General features: G+C 35.4%; 1 protein-coding gene across 3 annotated transcripts in view; it reads left to right on the forward strand.

Moving 5' to 3' along the window:
- The window catches only part of cact (NF-kappa-B inhibitor cactus), a 53,972-nt gene that overhangs the window by 18,043 nt on the left and 21,130 nt on the right, over positions 1–14,799 (forward strand). For all 3 annotated transcript variants that reach the window (XM_074175494.1, XM_074175496.1, XM_023173411.2), the window contains one exon: positions 11,142–11,497. In XM_074175494.1, the coding sequence (XP_074031595.1) occupies positions 11,142–11,497 (356 nt within the window). The remainder of the gene's footprint in view (positions 1–11,141; positions 11,498–14,799) is intronic.

The following is a 14,799-nucleotide window of genomic DNA, read 5'->3' on the forward strand; positions in this document are numbered from 1 at the left end:
AATGAGATTTTACCCCCTCCTTTTCTCGGGTATAAATCGAAAAATATACATCCTAGGAAAAAATTGGCGAGGACCAAAATTGTAGGAAATTTGATTTTGAACAACTTCGTGGATCACATTTTTTTTCGTAAAATTGAAAATAAATGTGATAATACAATAATGAGATTTTACCCCCTCTTTTTCTCGGGTATAAATCGAAAAATATACATCCTAGGAAAAAATTGGCGAGGACCAAAATTGTAGAAAATTCGATTTTGAACAACTTCGTTGATCAAAATTTTTTTCGTTAAATTGAAAATAAACGTGATAATACAATAATGAGATTTTACCCCCTCTTTTTCTCGGGTATAAATCGAAAAATATTGATCCTAGAAAAATATTGGTAAGGACCAAAATTGTAGGAAATTCGATTTTGAACAAATTTGTTCAAAACAATTTTTTCGTAAAATTGAAAATAAACTAGTTGTTCAATTAAAAATATTCACCCCCACTTTTCGGTTATAAATCGAAAAATATCGATCCTAGGAAAAAATTGATGAGAACGAAAATTGTAGGAAATTTAATTTCAAACAAACTTTTGTACCTAATAACTATTTTCCGTAAAATTGAAAATGAATGAGTTATTCAGTAAACAAAAATCAACTCTTAAATTCAAGATGACGGATGCAGTAACGGGTTTAGTACTCCAGTAACTTGAATTTAGACTGCCAGTGGCCCCTTCCCCAAAGAATTCGGGAAGAAAATTGCCAGTGGAAATTTTTGCGTTACTGGCTCTGTTTTGAACTAATTTGACTGGGCTATAAGTTCATCTGTTTGAAATCTGGTGTTCCGTTAATCAGTTCATATTGGACTATTCCCTATATTTTATTTTTGTAGCATAACAGTCCCCGATGAAAGTGACATTCTGAATGAGTAATGAAAAGTGGACTTAAATCTCTTGTTAATAACTTTCGGAATCAAACCACAACCAACAGGTTATGGGTGCTTGTTTTGGGTAAATTCAAAATCTATCGCGCGAGTTTTATCCCAATACCAAACCGTCATTTTTAGACACGTGTTTTGATCAACAAGTGATCATCTTCAAGAGGAAGATTAAACTTCCTAAATGCATGTTTTGGAGATACCTCAATCAGAGTGGCAAAAGTGCTTCGACAATTGGTTGAAACGCATGCAAAAGTATATACATCTTCATGGGGAATATTTTGAAAAACAATAAAGTGATTTTCGATGATTAATTAATATTTGTTTTTGTTCTCAAATGCATGAAATGCATAATATGCATGCATAATATGCATGTATAATATGCATGAAAATTATGTACTTCCAACAGTAAAATCATAAATCTTTATATTTATTTATCAAAGAGTCCTATACCACGTGAACAATTTTGTATTCAAAATGTTTTCTAGACATTTATAAGTAAATGAGAAAGAACAACTTCAAAACCATAGAAGTTGTGAGAAAACTGTCAAATATTACAGAAAAACGCTCGGAAACAGAAAACGATGAAGATGAGGTGTTATTGTTTTTGCGACTCGAACAATCATTCATTTATATTTTTTGTTGACAAGTTTCCAGATTTCTCACTTCCTCCAGCTACCTGCACACAAAATGATCTTATATAGAAGTCATCCACGTTTCACATGAATCCTCTATAATGCGATTCTCTTAAATACCTCATTCGGAAATTACATATACTTTAATTGAATCAAAGAAACCCATTTGGGGTTGATTCGTTTACCAAATTTCCCGCGGAGTCCCAGTCGGTCGGATTTTCCTAGTAGGGTTTTCCCTGGTCAATGCCAGGAAATTTAAAGAGGTCATCCAGTCAATCAGATCGAAAATTAATTTGCTGACGTATTTCCATTGAAATACTATTTTATTTACGCACGGTTATTGCGACATATGAACAGGACCGGAGTTGATGAATGTTGGGGGAGAAATTGGGACCCCTGTTTGGCTGGCGGAACTACTTTGGATTTTTCTGTTTGTTTTCAGGACAAACATTTCGGCTGAATTTATATTGTTCCCGAATTCTTTACTCTTCATTTATCAGAGAGACCTGCTAGCTTGAAGTTAAATTAGCAAAAGCTGTCACAACCAAACATTAAAAAAACAACAGATTACGCCATGATTTAAGGCACTCCCTACCATGGTTCTTGCTTAAACCCAATATCTTGTTAGATAAGCCCACCCTTTTTGTTATTATCTAAATATTCCAAATCAAAATGTTACAGCAATATTAATAGAAAACAGAGTAGAGTAGACCGTGATCGAATGGAAGCTGAAGTACCAGCCGTTTCGTCTGCTACTGCGGCAGACACCATCAATGTTGTGTGCGTTTACTGCGCGAACCAAAGTTATATCTCGCAGTCGACGCACACACCACTGATGATGTCTGCCGCAGTAGCAGACGAAACGTTTGGAATTTCAAGTTCCATTCGACCACGGTTTACTGTCCCGGATTTTGCTATCTTTAATCGTAGTTCCGGCCGAGAAAGCCTATATTAACATATTCTACACCCTCTCTGTGCAGCATTAATTCAATTTTGTATTGGATAATTTTTACTAACCGAGATTCATGATTGGCTGAAGAGAATTGAATTTGTCTTGCGGTGACTAATAGAAAACGAGGAATGCGGCGTTGGTTATCGCCGTCGTGTTCAGTCCAGGAACTGATCGCGATTTGAGTGTTGAAATTCGATATTGGTGCAGTTATAATTACTTAAAATTTTTGTTATATGTTTGAAATGTGGCGTTCTTGTGCCATTACTAATAGTAATAACGAGTGTGATAACAACGCAGACTTTTTCCAGTGTAGTGGTTCCAATAGCGATAGTGAACAATGCTCAAAGGGATACCAGTGAATAAGATTCAGATGCATTTGAATATTGAAACACAGAGTATGTTTCAATGTGTATAAGAATCTACATCTCAAGTTTGGTTTCGAGGAAAACAAACTATTACAAGCAACATTAGATATGACCGAAATTCCTTTCTCAACTGTACGTAAAATAGTCAAAAACAAACCTTATGAACGCAAGACGCGATGTGATATAGGATTACCAAAACCTTTAGATGTTGATCTAATAAAATTATTGAAAAAACAATATAGGACTGTTACAAAAGAAATGAGATTCCTATAACTGAAATCATAAGGAAGAAATCAAATACTTCCGGACATAACGTCTGCTGCGACAAAACTCTTCAGAATTGAATGAAGAAACTAGGATTTAGATTTAAAATAATAAACAAACGTCAAGCAGTTATGAAAAGCAGAAGAATAGTGGAATTGCGTAACAAATAATTAGAACAAATAACTAAATATAGACAAGAACAACGGCAAATTTTCTATTTGGACGAAACTCGGTATGACACTCACGACACAGTTACGAAAGGGTGGACTGATGGTTCGAGAATGTGTACGCCTAACATGCCTGCAAACAAAGGATCACGACTAATCATTGTGCATTGCGGATGAAGTCAAGGATGGGTTCCCAATTATTTGAAGTTATGTGGAAAAAAACTTGAGGACTGCAATGTTGACATAAGAACATGGAAGCTAATATTTTCAAGAAATGGTTTGAAAACACATTGATCCCAAATTTGGATGCGAATAGTTTAATAGTTCTTGTATTCGGATAGGTTTCCGCAGTCAGTAATTTGTCCGGGTTGAACCGCGTCTGTTATTTTCATCTTTTCGACGTTTCGGCTGCTTTGGAGCCATTTTCAGTAAAGACGCTCTTCAATTAGTGGTTTTTGTTCAATTTTCAAACACGTTCGCAATGATGTACCTATGAGGATTTATGAAAAATGGGATATGATAGTCTGTTTTATACAAACAGGAAAAAAGTTAGAGCAACTTTTCGAGAATGCATATTTCCCAAAAACATGCTGTAACTCAGAAGCGATGATAGATATCGATATGTGGTTTTCACCATTAAGTTTCTCATTTGTGTGTTCATCTATCTAGTTTGTACAACAGAGATAAGAAATTTTTTTCCATATGAAAGTCACTAACACAAATTCTCAAATGAGTCAACGTTAATGTTGTCACATCTTTTTCCGTTTCTCTCGTGAGTGCCGATCCCCTGAAAGAAAGTGAGAGCTAATTATTCAGATGATGAACCACCATTGTCTATATGTTTATCTCAACAGTGGTTTCCAACTGACTCAACTTTTCCGCTAATACAAGCTCTTCCATAATTCTACGAACATTCCGGAAGCAGTTTCAGCAATGGCATTTTAATTGGCAGATCTATGCAAACTGTAAACAATTTGACTAGTATTTCCTTCCGCGCTGGAAAAGATAAACGTGTTTTGATTGTTGTGAGAGCAACGACAAGTCGTCAACATCAAGGTAAAAAGCAACAGGCTTCGTCCCACGTGTGCTGGGCGTTTCAATATGCGTAATTCAAATTGCTAGGTAGTCAATGAAACCGTGTGCGCCACTGCTTCGGATTAATTTTCATGAAAAATATGCGAAATCATCAAGATTTTGACCTCTTCAATCTTATCAGACTACGAAATTAGACCGACCTCTGATCCACATGAATCTTGTTTGTGCTTAATGAGCTCTCCGTACAATCCCAAGGAAGATACAACACACTTATTCCATTCAGATTTTGTTGAATTACTAATAGTCCAGTCATCTTAGTCAAAATTAGGAAAGTATCTCGGAATTTGAGATACCCCGCTATAAACTCGTATAAAATTGTATTTTGACATCCTTAAAGTTGTCTCATAACCTACATATGATGCAGTGTACGCGACTGTTGAAATCTAAGGTGAAAGGTCACAAAATCTATTTTTTTGCACATTTTTTGCAATTAACTAGTTTCCTATGGGGTTTTCGCTGTTTGTATTCGTTATCAATATTGCAGAGGATTGAATTCCCTACAACTTTTGTTCCAAGCATTTGTTTATAATTTGAATCGTTTTCGAAATAGAAGAGCATCACTTTAGGTTAACAGGTAGTCCCGGTCAAAAACACGCTATATAAAGTTTATTATTGATGAATACATAATCAATATTTAGTATAAAACATTTCCCTGCATATACATTTCAAATATATGTATTACTATGTATACATAATGATAAAGATTGCTATGCTAAAAATGGTGGCAACGAAAAAAATTTTTAAAAATGCTGTCAATGAATACTTTCTAAAGCCTTGAAGAATTTTTTAACTATCGAATAAATACCTAATTTATTTTACTACTTGTATGTAAGTATGTCCCTTGTAACGGGTGTTTTTTTAAGAGGTATAAGAATTGATTTTCAAAACAACACAAAAAATTTAAAAACATTGATGACATATTTATTGGGATCGATAGAACGATGAATATAATTTAATGTTTGAAGATGATTTCATGCAAATGTTGTCCGCGACTCCGCTTTAGGTGGCCCATACGCAAGGTCCAATTTTGGCACACTCTCTTTAACATATCGACCGGTATTTCACGTATAAATACTTCAATATTAGCTTCCAGAGCGTCAGTCGTTGCTGGTTTATCCCTGTAGACATGAGCCTTAACATGGCTCATGTCAAAGGCGTTAAATCACCCGATGTAGGCGGCCAATTGACGGGCCCCAAACGTTAGATAAACTGTTCACCGAAGGCGGCTCTTAATTGAGCCACGTTAGACGTTGTGGGAGGTCGTGTGGCTTCAATTCTTGCACCAGCTGTATCTTATAAGGTTTTACACCCAAATACTTTCGCAAAATTTCCTACGTAGTGGAGTAACAGAGGCCCAATTGCTGCGAACGGCGGCGAATCAACATTTCACGGTCATCACGAACACTGGCGGATACAGCCGCAATATTTTCTTCGGTCCTCACTCTACGTATGCGTGTTGGTGGTTTAATGTCCAATAATGTAAACTGGGTTCGAAATTTAGTCACAAGCATCCGAATAGCTCCCTCAGTAGGCCGACGAAACTGCCTATAAATTGGAAGAAGTGCACGATGCACTTTTTTCACCGAGCATGAATTTTGATAATAAAATTCAATAATTTGCAAGCGTTGTTCATTCGTAAGTCGATTCATGGTTAAATTATAGAAGTTTGACAATGACACAAGACACGATTCACGCGTGATCTGTCAAAAACAGTGTTGCTAAAAAGATACCAGCAAAAAAATAACTCATGAATATTGTGCTTCCAAAATAATTTATTGAATTTCTAATTTTTTACACGCTGTATATTAGCTTCACCTGTATACAGTGCTAGTCAAAAGTCCCCTCCCCCCCTCGTATCTTTTGAACGGGTATACTTATAATAATGAAATTTGGAGTGTGGAAATAAACGGATGTAGGCTTCTTAACTGGTCATAACAGGTGACGCAATAGTCATAAATGACGTCACAAGGCCACTGTGACCAAAAATTTTAAATGGGATCCTATGGCAAGTGACAGCTCGTTTGAAAGGTATTGAAAATACCTATTCAGTCATACCAATTTTGTTTGGGTTTCGGCTGATTTTGATTGATAAATTGAAGAAATACGAAAATTATAGTTTCGCATTTAATTAATAAAGATTTAAGAACCAGTTCTTATAATAAGTGTTCAAAATGTGCTCCATCTACTTCCTGGCAGTAATGCATCCTATTGCTAAACTCTTGTCGTACTCGTCCCAGTGTGTCAGCGGAAATTGCCCTACATTCTTCAACAATTCGTTGTTTCAGAATGGCAATACTGTCAGGTGCTGTAGCGTAAACCTTAGATTTCAAGTACCCTCATAGAAAAAAATCTAATGGTGTAAGGTCCGGTGACCGAGCTGGCCATTCGATCGAACCTCGTCGTCCAATCCATCTACCACGATATTCTTCATCTAGGTAACGTCTTACTGCACCGTAATAGTGTGCAGGAGCACCATCTTGTTGAAACGTTATTTCCAAGTTGTCGAATTCATCTGGATTATCTTCTAGAATTTCAAGAATTAACGCCTCAATATCAGTTTGTAACATCTCCAGATACAATTCACCGGTTAAGTTAGCATTGAGAAAAAGAGGCCCAACTATGTGGTTTCCCAAAATACCTGCCCAAACATTTACTTTTTCTGGAAATTGAGTATGTTTTTCACGAAAGATGTGAGGATTTGTGTCACTCCAATACCTCACATTTTGAGTGTTAACATTTCCATTGAGAAAGAAAGTACTTTCGTCACTAAAACAAATTGTCTGTATGTAGCCTGGTTGTTGGTTCATTTTATCGGACATAGTTTCACAGAATTCTAGTCTTCGGTCGGGGTCATCATCTGAAAGTTGGTGCACCATTTTTAATTTGTATGGATGAAATTTGTTTTTAGCCAACACCCTATGTACTGTCCTTTGACTGACTTCACAGATAGACGCAACTTGGGCTGTGGAAGAAGTAGGGTTCACTACCATTTCTCCAAGTATGTCAATTTTTTTGTCATCACTAATTGTTGGTCGACCAGATCGTTTGGCATCTTGAACACTACCTGATGCTTCAAACTTCCGAAGAAGCTCCCTCAAATAAACCCTCGATATAGGGCGATCGGGGTACCTCTCATTAAACAGTCGTTCCGCTGCATGGAAATTGTTTCTACATTCACCAATTATTAAGATAGCTGCTACTTTGTCGGCTACAGTACGTACCATTTTGCCTATGTAAACACTTAAACGTCTCGTTAAACAATAGCTTAGGTAAATTTTCAAGGTATAAACACTTTTGACAAGTAGATAATACAAACACGTCAACCTTTTTGACAATGAACCAGAGGCGTACTTTAAAATCTTTATTAATTAAATGCGAAACAATAATTTTCGTATTTCTTCAATTTATCAATCAAAATCAGCCGAAACCCAAACAAAATTGGTATGACTGAATAGGTATTTTCAATACCTTTCAAACGAGCTGTCACTTGCCATAGGGTCCCATTTAAAATTTTTGGTCACAGTGGCCTTGTGACGTCATTTATGACTATTGCGCCACCTGTTATGACCAGTTAAGAAGCCTACATCCGTTTATTTCCACCCTCCAAATTTCATTATTATAAGTATACCCGTTCCAAAGATACGAGGGGGGAGGGGACTTTTGACTAGCACTGTATATGTATGATTGTTTGTATGCATGTTTGTGTGTAACTCTCAAGATCGGGATGTGTATTGACAGAATTATCGGCATTATTGCTTGATCTATTCGCGGGCAGATGGCACTGTTCGTAACCGAATTGATATTTTTTGATTTATTCGCGGGCAGTAATAATATGAAAGTAATATTTGAACATTTGGTGAATTCAGCATTTTGGCGTGGAAAAGCAGTCAGAAAGTGATAATATATATGCTACATATTGAAATAAATAATAATAATAATAATGAATATTCTCATGCAACACATAAATGTAAGTATGAGAATATAAAAACTATAAAGCATAAAAATATAAAAGTGAATGGATAGAAAATAACAGTAAGAATCAACTTCGCTTGAGCTATTCGCGGGCAGATGGCGCTATACGTAACATCCTTGATAGGTTGTTAAAAAGAAAATCAAAATAAAAAACATATTTTATGAATTATAAGTGTTAGCGAAATTTTGTACTACAGATGAAATATTTAAATATTTTCAATTACCCGTAATTCAGTACAGAAAAAAGTTTTGAACGAAACGGAATCTAATTCCGTTTCTAATTATTTAAAAAAAATATTTTTAACTTTTTAGTTCGATGTTCTTCAAAAGCGTGTTTTTTAGTTTTTTTAAACTATATTTTTTTAATTGTTTTGCATAGCATCAATACTGTACTACTATATGTTAAGTGTAATCAATTAAATTTATACAAATAATACAACTATACCTATACATATATTATTTAATCTGAACAAACAGAAATATTCAATTCCATAAAGTTGACAAGATGGTGAAATCTGGAGTTTATAAGCTTAAGTGTACGTTACTATAGTTTACGAATACCAGTACTCTTAATAATAATTCGTAATGTAAGCGTATTCAAAATTAGGTTGAGAATTCTTGAAATATCATCTCCTAAATTGTCCTGGGACAATTGCTCATTTCTGGGCTTTCAAATTAAGCTTTCTAATGTTGACAGTATGGTTTTAGTAACTGTCCAAATTTACAGTGAAATCCCAACCTTGATTGCCAAAAAAAAATCACCCAACAATCCATTCCTAAGCGATAGCAGCGATATATATCAAGAATCTGTTCCCGTTGCCAGACTATATTTACGGTGCATCTTCTATTATTAGTCCCCGTCGGTCAGATACTGGCGATATTTTTATCGACTCGGTATAATCGGAGAAACAGGACATTAACACGTGGGTGCCGACTGAACTACGTATCTGCAAAACTAGAATGACCGTGTGAAATTATTGGGAAACCGGCTACGATTTTGCGGAATTCCCAACTATTACAACAGCAATTTAGAAATCTTGAACATTCATTACATTCTCGAAATGAGAAGTCGCCTCATTCGTAGATTTCGAGGTTCCAAGTTAGTGACTTTTTGGAGTCTGACGAGTTGGCTACCCTGCCGCTTGTCATTAGTCTTGTCAACTGTCAGAAAAAAAAGAATATAAACGTCAACTAAGTACATATGACAATTGACACTGATGACACGGAATACCTTAAACTCAAATGGCGGCACTTTGATGTTGAGCAATAAGGTTTTTGTTACTATATTCTGTGTTGGAGGTATTCAACGTCAGTTTTTAGCGGTGAATTCAAAATCTTTGATACATAATTTAATTGCAGTTGAGAAATTGCACAATGACACTTTGGAAGGAGAAAGTTCATGTTTTTTGTTCCGTGTTTCTTCTGTAAGGTATTCTGTGCTAATAATAAATAGGCAGAGTAGCCAACTTAGAAAAATACTTGTACTACTGCAAAGAAATCATATAAAATTAATTCAATGAAAACGACTTCCAAAACAGCAGACACAACACAAAATGAGCAAAAATAATAATATGTTTATTCCACTTAGACCATTTTAACATATCATTGGAAAAGTCAATGTAAAGTGAAGTGATATATCAGCTATAGTATAAATATACATAGACATAGTTATACTACTTCTCTTATTATTCCTCTTACGAATTTATCACAGAGAGGAAATTAGATGACGTCAGAGGAACAAAAAATATATATTCCCTCTTATCCTTTTTCACGTAGTCAAAATATCGGCTGATTGTTTGTTTGTATACAAATCTCTGTCATTGTACAATAATAGATGTGGTTTCGTCAGTACATACGAGGTACGTTCAAAAAATTAGGTGAATTTTCATTTTTCTCAAAAAATATTTATTTATCCATCAATTTCATTTGTCCCCTTCAAAGTAGCCCCTTCAGATATAATATACTTGTGACAGCTTTTTTTCCAAACCTCCAAATGATTCTGATATGCCCTTTTTGGTATGCCCTTGAGCTCTCTCCTCAATCGTCGCAAAACGCCGTCCTTTCATGGGTGTCTTCGATCTCGGGAACAGGAAAAGGTCGCAGGGGGCTAAATCTGGTGAATACGGTGACTGAGGCATGATTACACTGTTGGTTTTGGCCTAAACCGAAAAAAATATTATAATAGATTAACTTTATATCTTTTTTTCTGGTTATCTTCAGCATTTTGGATTTCAGTTACTCTCCCCATGTCTCGAATCAAAAAATGAGTTTATATCGGTTTGGAAATGGTAATTTTCACATAAGGTAGATGTTAATTTGGTAGGAAATACTTGCATTTGGGTATCACAGAGCAACCACTACTGTAGATGGAACCAAAGTCAAAAATAAAGCAATTGTGATTCAACACCAGCGCTGTTTCGATCTCCTACAGGCCCCATCAGTGGTGACAGGCTGAACCACGATTGCATGGCTGGACTTACCTGTCAATAAAGCAGAAACCTAAGTTGAAGTAAGAATAGGCATGTTCCATACAAAGACTCTATCTATGGGATCACAGTGATCAACGAGGCTCCTTAAAGCGGTCCGTTGCAAAGCCAGTCTTCGACATCTACTGCCGAATCAGATTCGTTCTGTCTCTGCAGCTTTTTACTGAAAAGCAACTGGTTAGCATGAAGGCATCCCTTCAGATACCTTTTGCTTGTTTTTTTTTTATTTTGTAGCCCATGACACCTGAGTTCTCCAGTCATCAGGCTCTTCTTTTCTTTTGCAGACACCTCCACACAGCAATCGAAGAGGGTTTCGTCGAGGTCGCTTTAGCCCTGATCAGAGCTGCTCCCCTTCCCGAACTCCTCGAAATTCGAAACAACAGCGGCCAAACGCCTCTCCACCTCGCCGTCGCCACAGGTCAAGCGAACGTAGCTCGGTGGCTCGTCGTGGCCGGAGTTGATCCCTGCCCCAGGGGGTTCAAAGGCCATTCCCCCTTCCACATCGCAGCCCTCAGCAACGACACCAAGAGCGTCCAGGCGCTTGCCCATCCTGTCCAACAACAAGAAAAAGACCAGCTGGCGTTAAGCTACCAAGTACAGGAGTATCTGCCCTGCGATTTAGATCAGTGGAACTTTTTAGGTGAGTTATTGGCAGTTTTGTGATTGATCTGAAGATTCATTATAGATAGCACCAGCTATCATTAATATAATAATAATATATAATAATAATAATCCGTCGTCACCTCTTTTAATCAATCTGATACTTCCATAACGCATGTCTGATGATGTTTACGCCAACTCATCAATCTTGATAAACCCGAGTGAGTTGCATTTGCGGTTTATCAAATTACTACTCGATGATATGTTTCTGTGAAACGTTGAATACTCAGGGAAAAAGCACCGCAAACCGTGAAGGCCTGCTTTGTTTGTTGAAGTTTAATAGGGTCGAGATGAAACCCAACCGCGTTTAAAATAATGTTTGTTCCAAATGTACTGAACGGTGAACGTGAAATTTACATCATAGGAAAAACCGTCGATTCAAACACGTGCGGAACCGATAAAATTATCGATGAAGACGTGCTTCTTAGTCCAGTCATTATAGTAAGTTCACCTTGGAATTCGAGATACCCAGCTGTAAGTCTGTAAATACTTGTATATTGACACCCTAAAAGTTGTCTCAAAACCTACATATGGTAGGGCGTTAGCAACTATTAAATTTCAAGGTCAAAGGTCACAAAATTCGTTTTTTTTGCGCTTTTTTTGGAAATATCTCATTTCCTATGGGTTTTTTGCTATTTGTATTTATTATCAATATTGTAGAATACAAAATTCTCTACAAATTTTGTTTAAAAAAGTTTTTTATACAGTGAACCGTTTTCGAGATAGAGGGCGGAGAGCACGCGGCCGCAGTCAACAAATTTTTATCCCAATTTTAACATTAATTATAAATTTGTTAATTAATAACTTTTTCTGAATTGAAAGTTAATATAAAAATCCCTATAATTATTAAACTAAAACCCAGGTATTTTTTTCCTTTGGTGAAGTTATCCCTAATAGGCAAAAAAATAGATTACCGTTGCCAAAATAAAAAAATTGTTATTTTCTTTTTTTTTTTTAACAATTGAAAATTATAATTTTATAAAAAATACATTACATATTTTTTTTTATTGTTTCAATGTCTCATGGCTAAAAACTAATTAATAATATTTTTTTAAATTTTTTACAGCTATTGTTAATACATTTATTATAAACAAACACATTGTTTATAAGCAATTCGAATTTTTTTTTGCATTATATTAATTGAAAAAAATCATGATTTAAAAAAAATGGTTTCTTAAAAAAATGGTTTCCTAAAAAAATTTCTTTGTTGCTAAAAAATGCGTTTGTTAATTAACAATCGTTTTTTGCAACTAAATATTAAAATTAAGGAACCGTTTTTTTAAATCATGAATTCTATTGTTCTTTAAGGTTTTGAAAAAACTTTTTTTATTTTTTTTTTAATTGCCAGATGGCGCCATCTGGGAAAAAAAATTAATTAAAACATGAGCCTTTTGAAATTTCATGATGTGTGTAAGGCTCATGATTCAGCCCGTGTAGTAATATCATCATTTCAATAAACATTTCATTCAGTTACTCCACTATCTCAAAACGTACAACTGTCGATAACTTATTTTGCGAAAAAAAAAATTGACCTTCAAACACGTTTATAGAACGTGATAAAAATTCATAGAGAAAATTTCAAGTGGTTATCTCACTTTGATAAACTGATAGGTTTTCTTTATGTTTCGCAAAATGTTCTTGATTTCTGGTTCACTGAAGAATAATGAAGTGGAATTATTTTGAATGTACGTATAGTTGCGTCCTTGTTAGAAACAGACTAACTATACTCTGTCCAACCAAGCAACGGAGTGCTCCAAAACATTATCATGCACAGTGTACTTGATCGCCCAGACAAGGCTGCTTGTTGGGAGTCGCACTAAGGAACGAACGATTTTTTTTAATAACATGCAGCTGGGTATAGTATTTTTTTAGGTGGACTGTAGAGAGACAAATTAGCAGTTAAAACGTAACTGACCACTCCGACACACTGTAACAATGAATTCTGCCAGCCGATTGCAGTTGAATCTGATTGGCCAGCTTAAAGAGGCTTGTTTATTTCACCCAAAAGATGCAGAAGTGCGTAGTGATCTCGCATCTATCGTTTGGCTCGCTTTTTTGTTGGATGGATATAGTTTAAATTGAGAAGATAAAAGTTCTGCTTTTCTTTTTCATTAGCCAATCGATCCGTACATATGAAAAAGAAATATTTCAAAAAAAAAAGCGACGAAAGCAGTGGACTGACTACCCATAAATAAAAATTGGAGGTATCTTCTGAAAGTGGTCCTAGAACAAAAAGTGTATTAACAATTCGTGAATGTACCAGTCTTTTTTTTAAAAAACACTTGTAAAAGGTCACAGATCACGGTAATCCGGATGTATCCACATGGAAACCATAACAACATTCACCGAAATCAATAAAATTTCCACTGAACAAGAAACCCATTATTTCTCAATCAATTCACATCCTCATTCACACCTGTTAAAAACGTAACGATAACTGAATCAACTCTATTGAATTGAACAGTATTTCAAACAAGATTAGCATAAATTTACATTTTGCTTTATTGATGGTTCTCAGTTTTTAAGCTTTGAAAGTTGTTTTTTTTTTTTGAAAACTATTATACGCGACAGTGGTTTTGGAGCTGTATTGAAAAACTTTCATTTGCAATGAATGCTTAGATAAGTATACAGTGCATTTCTTTAATGTCCCCCCCTTTTATTTTTTGAACGGGTCAACTAAAAAAATTGAAGTTTGGGATAAAGAAATTAATGCATGAATACTTTATTTTGAAGTGAAATTGACAGATGAAACTTTCAGTTGGCGACTGGGTGCCATCTTGGAAATGAAAATTCAATGGAAAGGGGGGTCTTGTGATACATCTTTTTGAGGCTCCTGGCAAATGCTTCAAAACCCTAGAATATGGAGCCAATATCTTCACCTACTACAAAATAGCGGAACACTTAATAATTTCCTGAAGATAAACACATTAATGAACATTACTGGAGTTTTTTCCCAACACCAAATCGTTATTTTTAACACCTCGCCACGTGTTTCGATCACCAAGTGATCATCTTCAAAGAGGAAGATTAAAACTGGAAACTAATGCAAGCCAACCCTGCCAACTAAAGCAAATTCAAATCCAAGATAGAGTGGATGTAAACTTTGACATGCCCTACGCACGTGATATTGAAAATCCCAAGAATTGACCAGGGTCGTATTCAGAACCAACATCTTGTTGATCGCAAATGCTATATCATACTTAGAAATACTGTTTTATAATAACGAGTGAAATGCACAAGTTTTGCAGTTTAACGGGAAAAATGCAGATAATATGTGTAATA

Source organism: Leptinotarsa decemlineata, unplaced genomic scaffold (genome assembly GCF_025532065.1).
Source record: "Leptinotarsa decemlineata unplaced genomic scaffold, Ldec_3_MD MMD2_tig00001064_RagTag_RagTag, whole genome shotgun sequence".
Classification (NCBI taxonomy): Eukaryota; Metazoa; Arthropoda; class Insecta; order Coleoptera; family Chrysomelidae; genus Leptinotarsa; species Leptinotarsa decemlineata.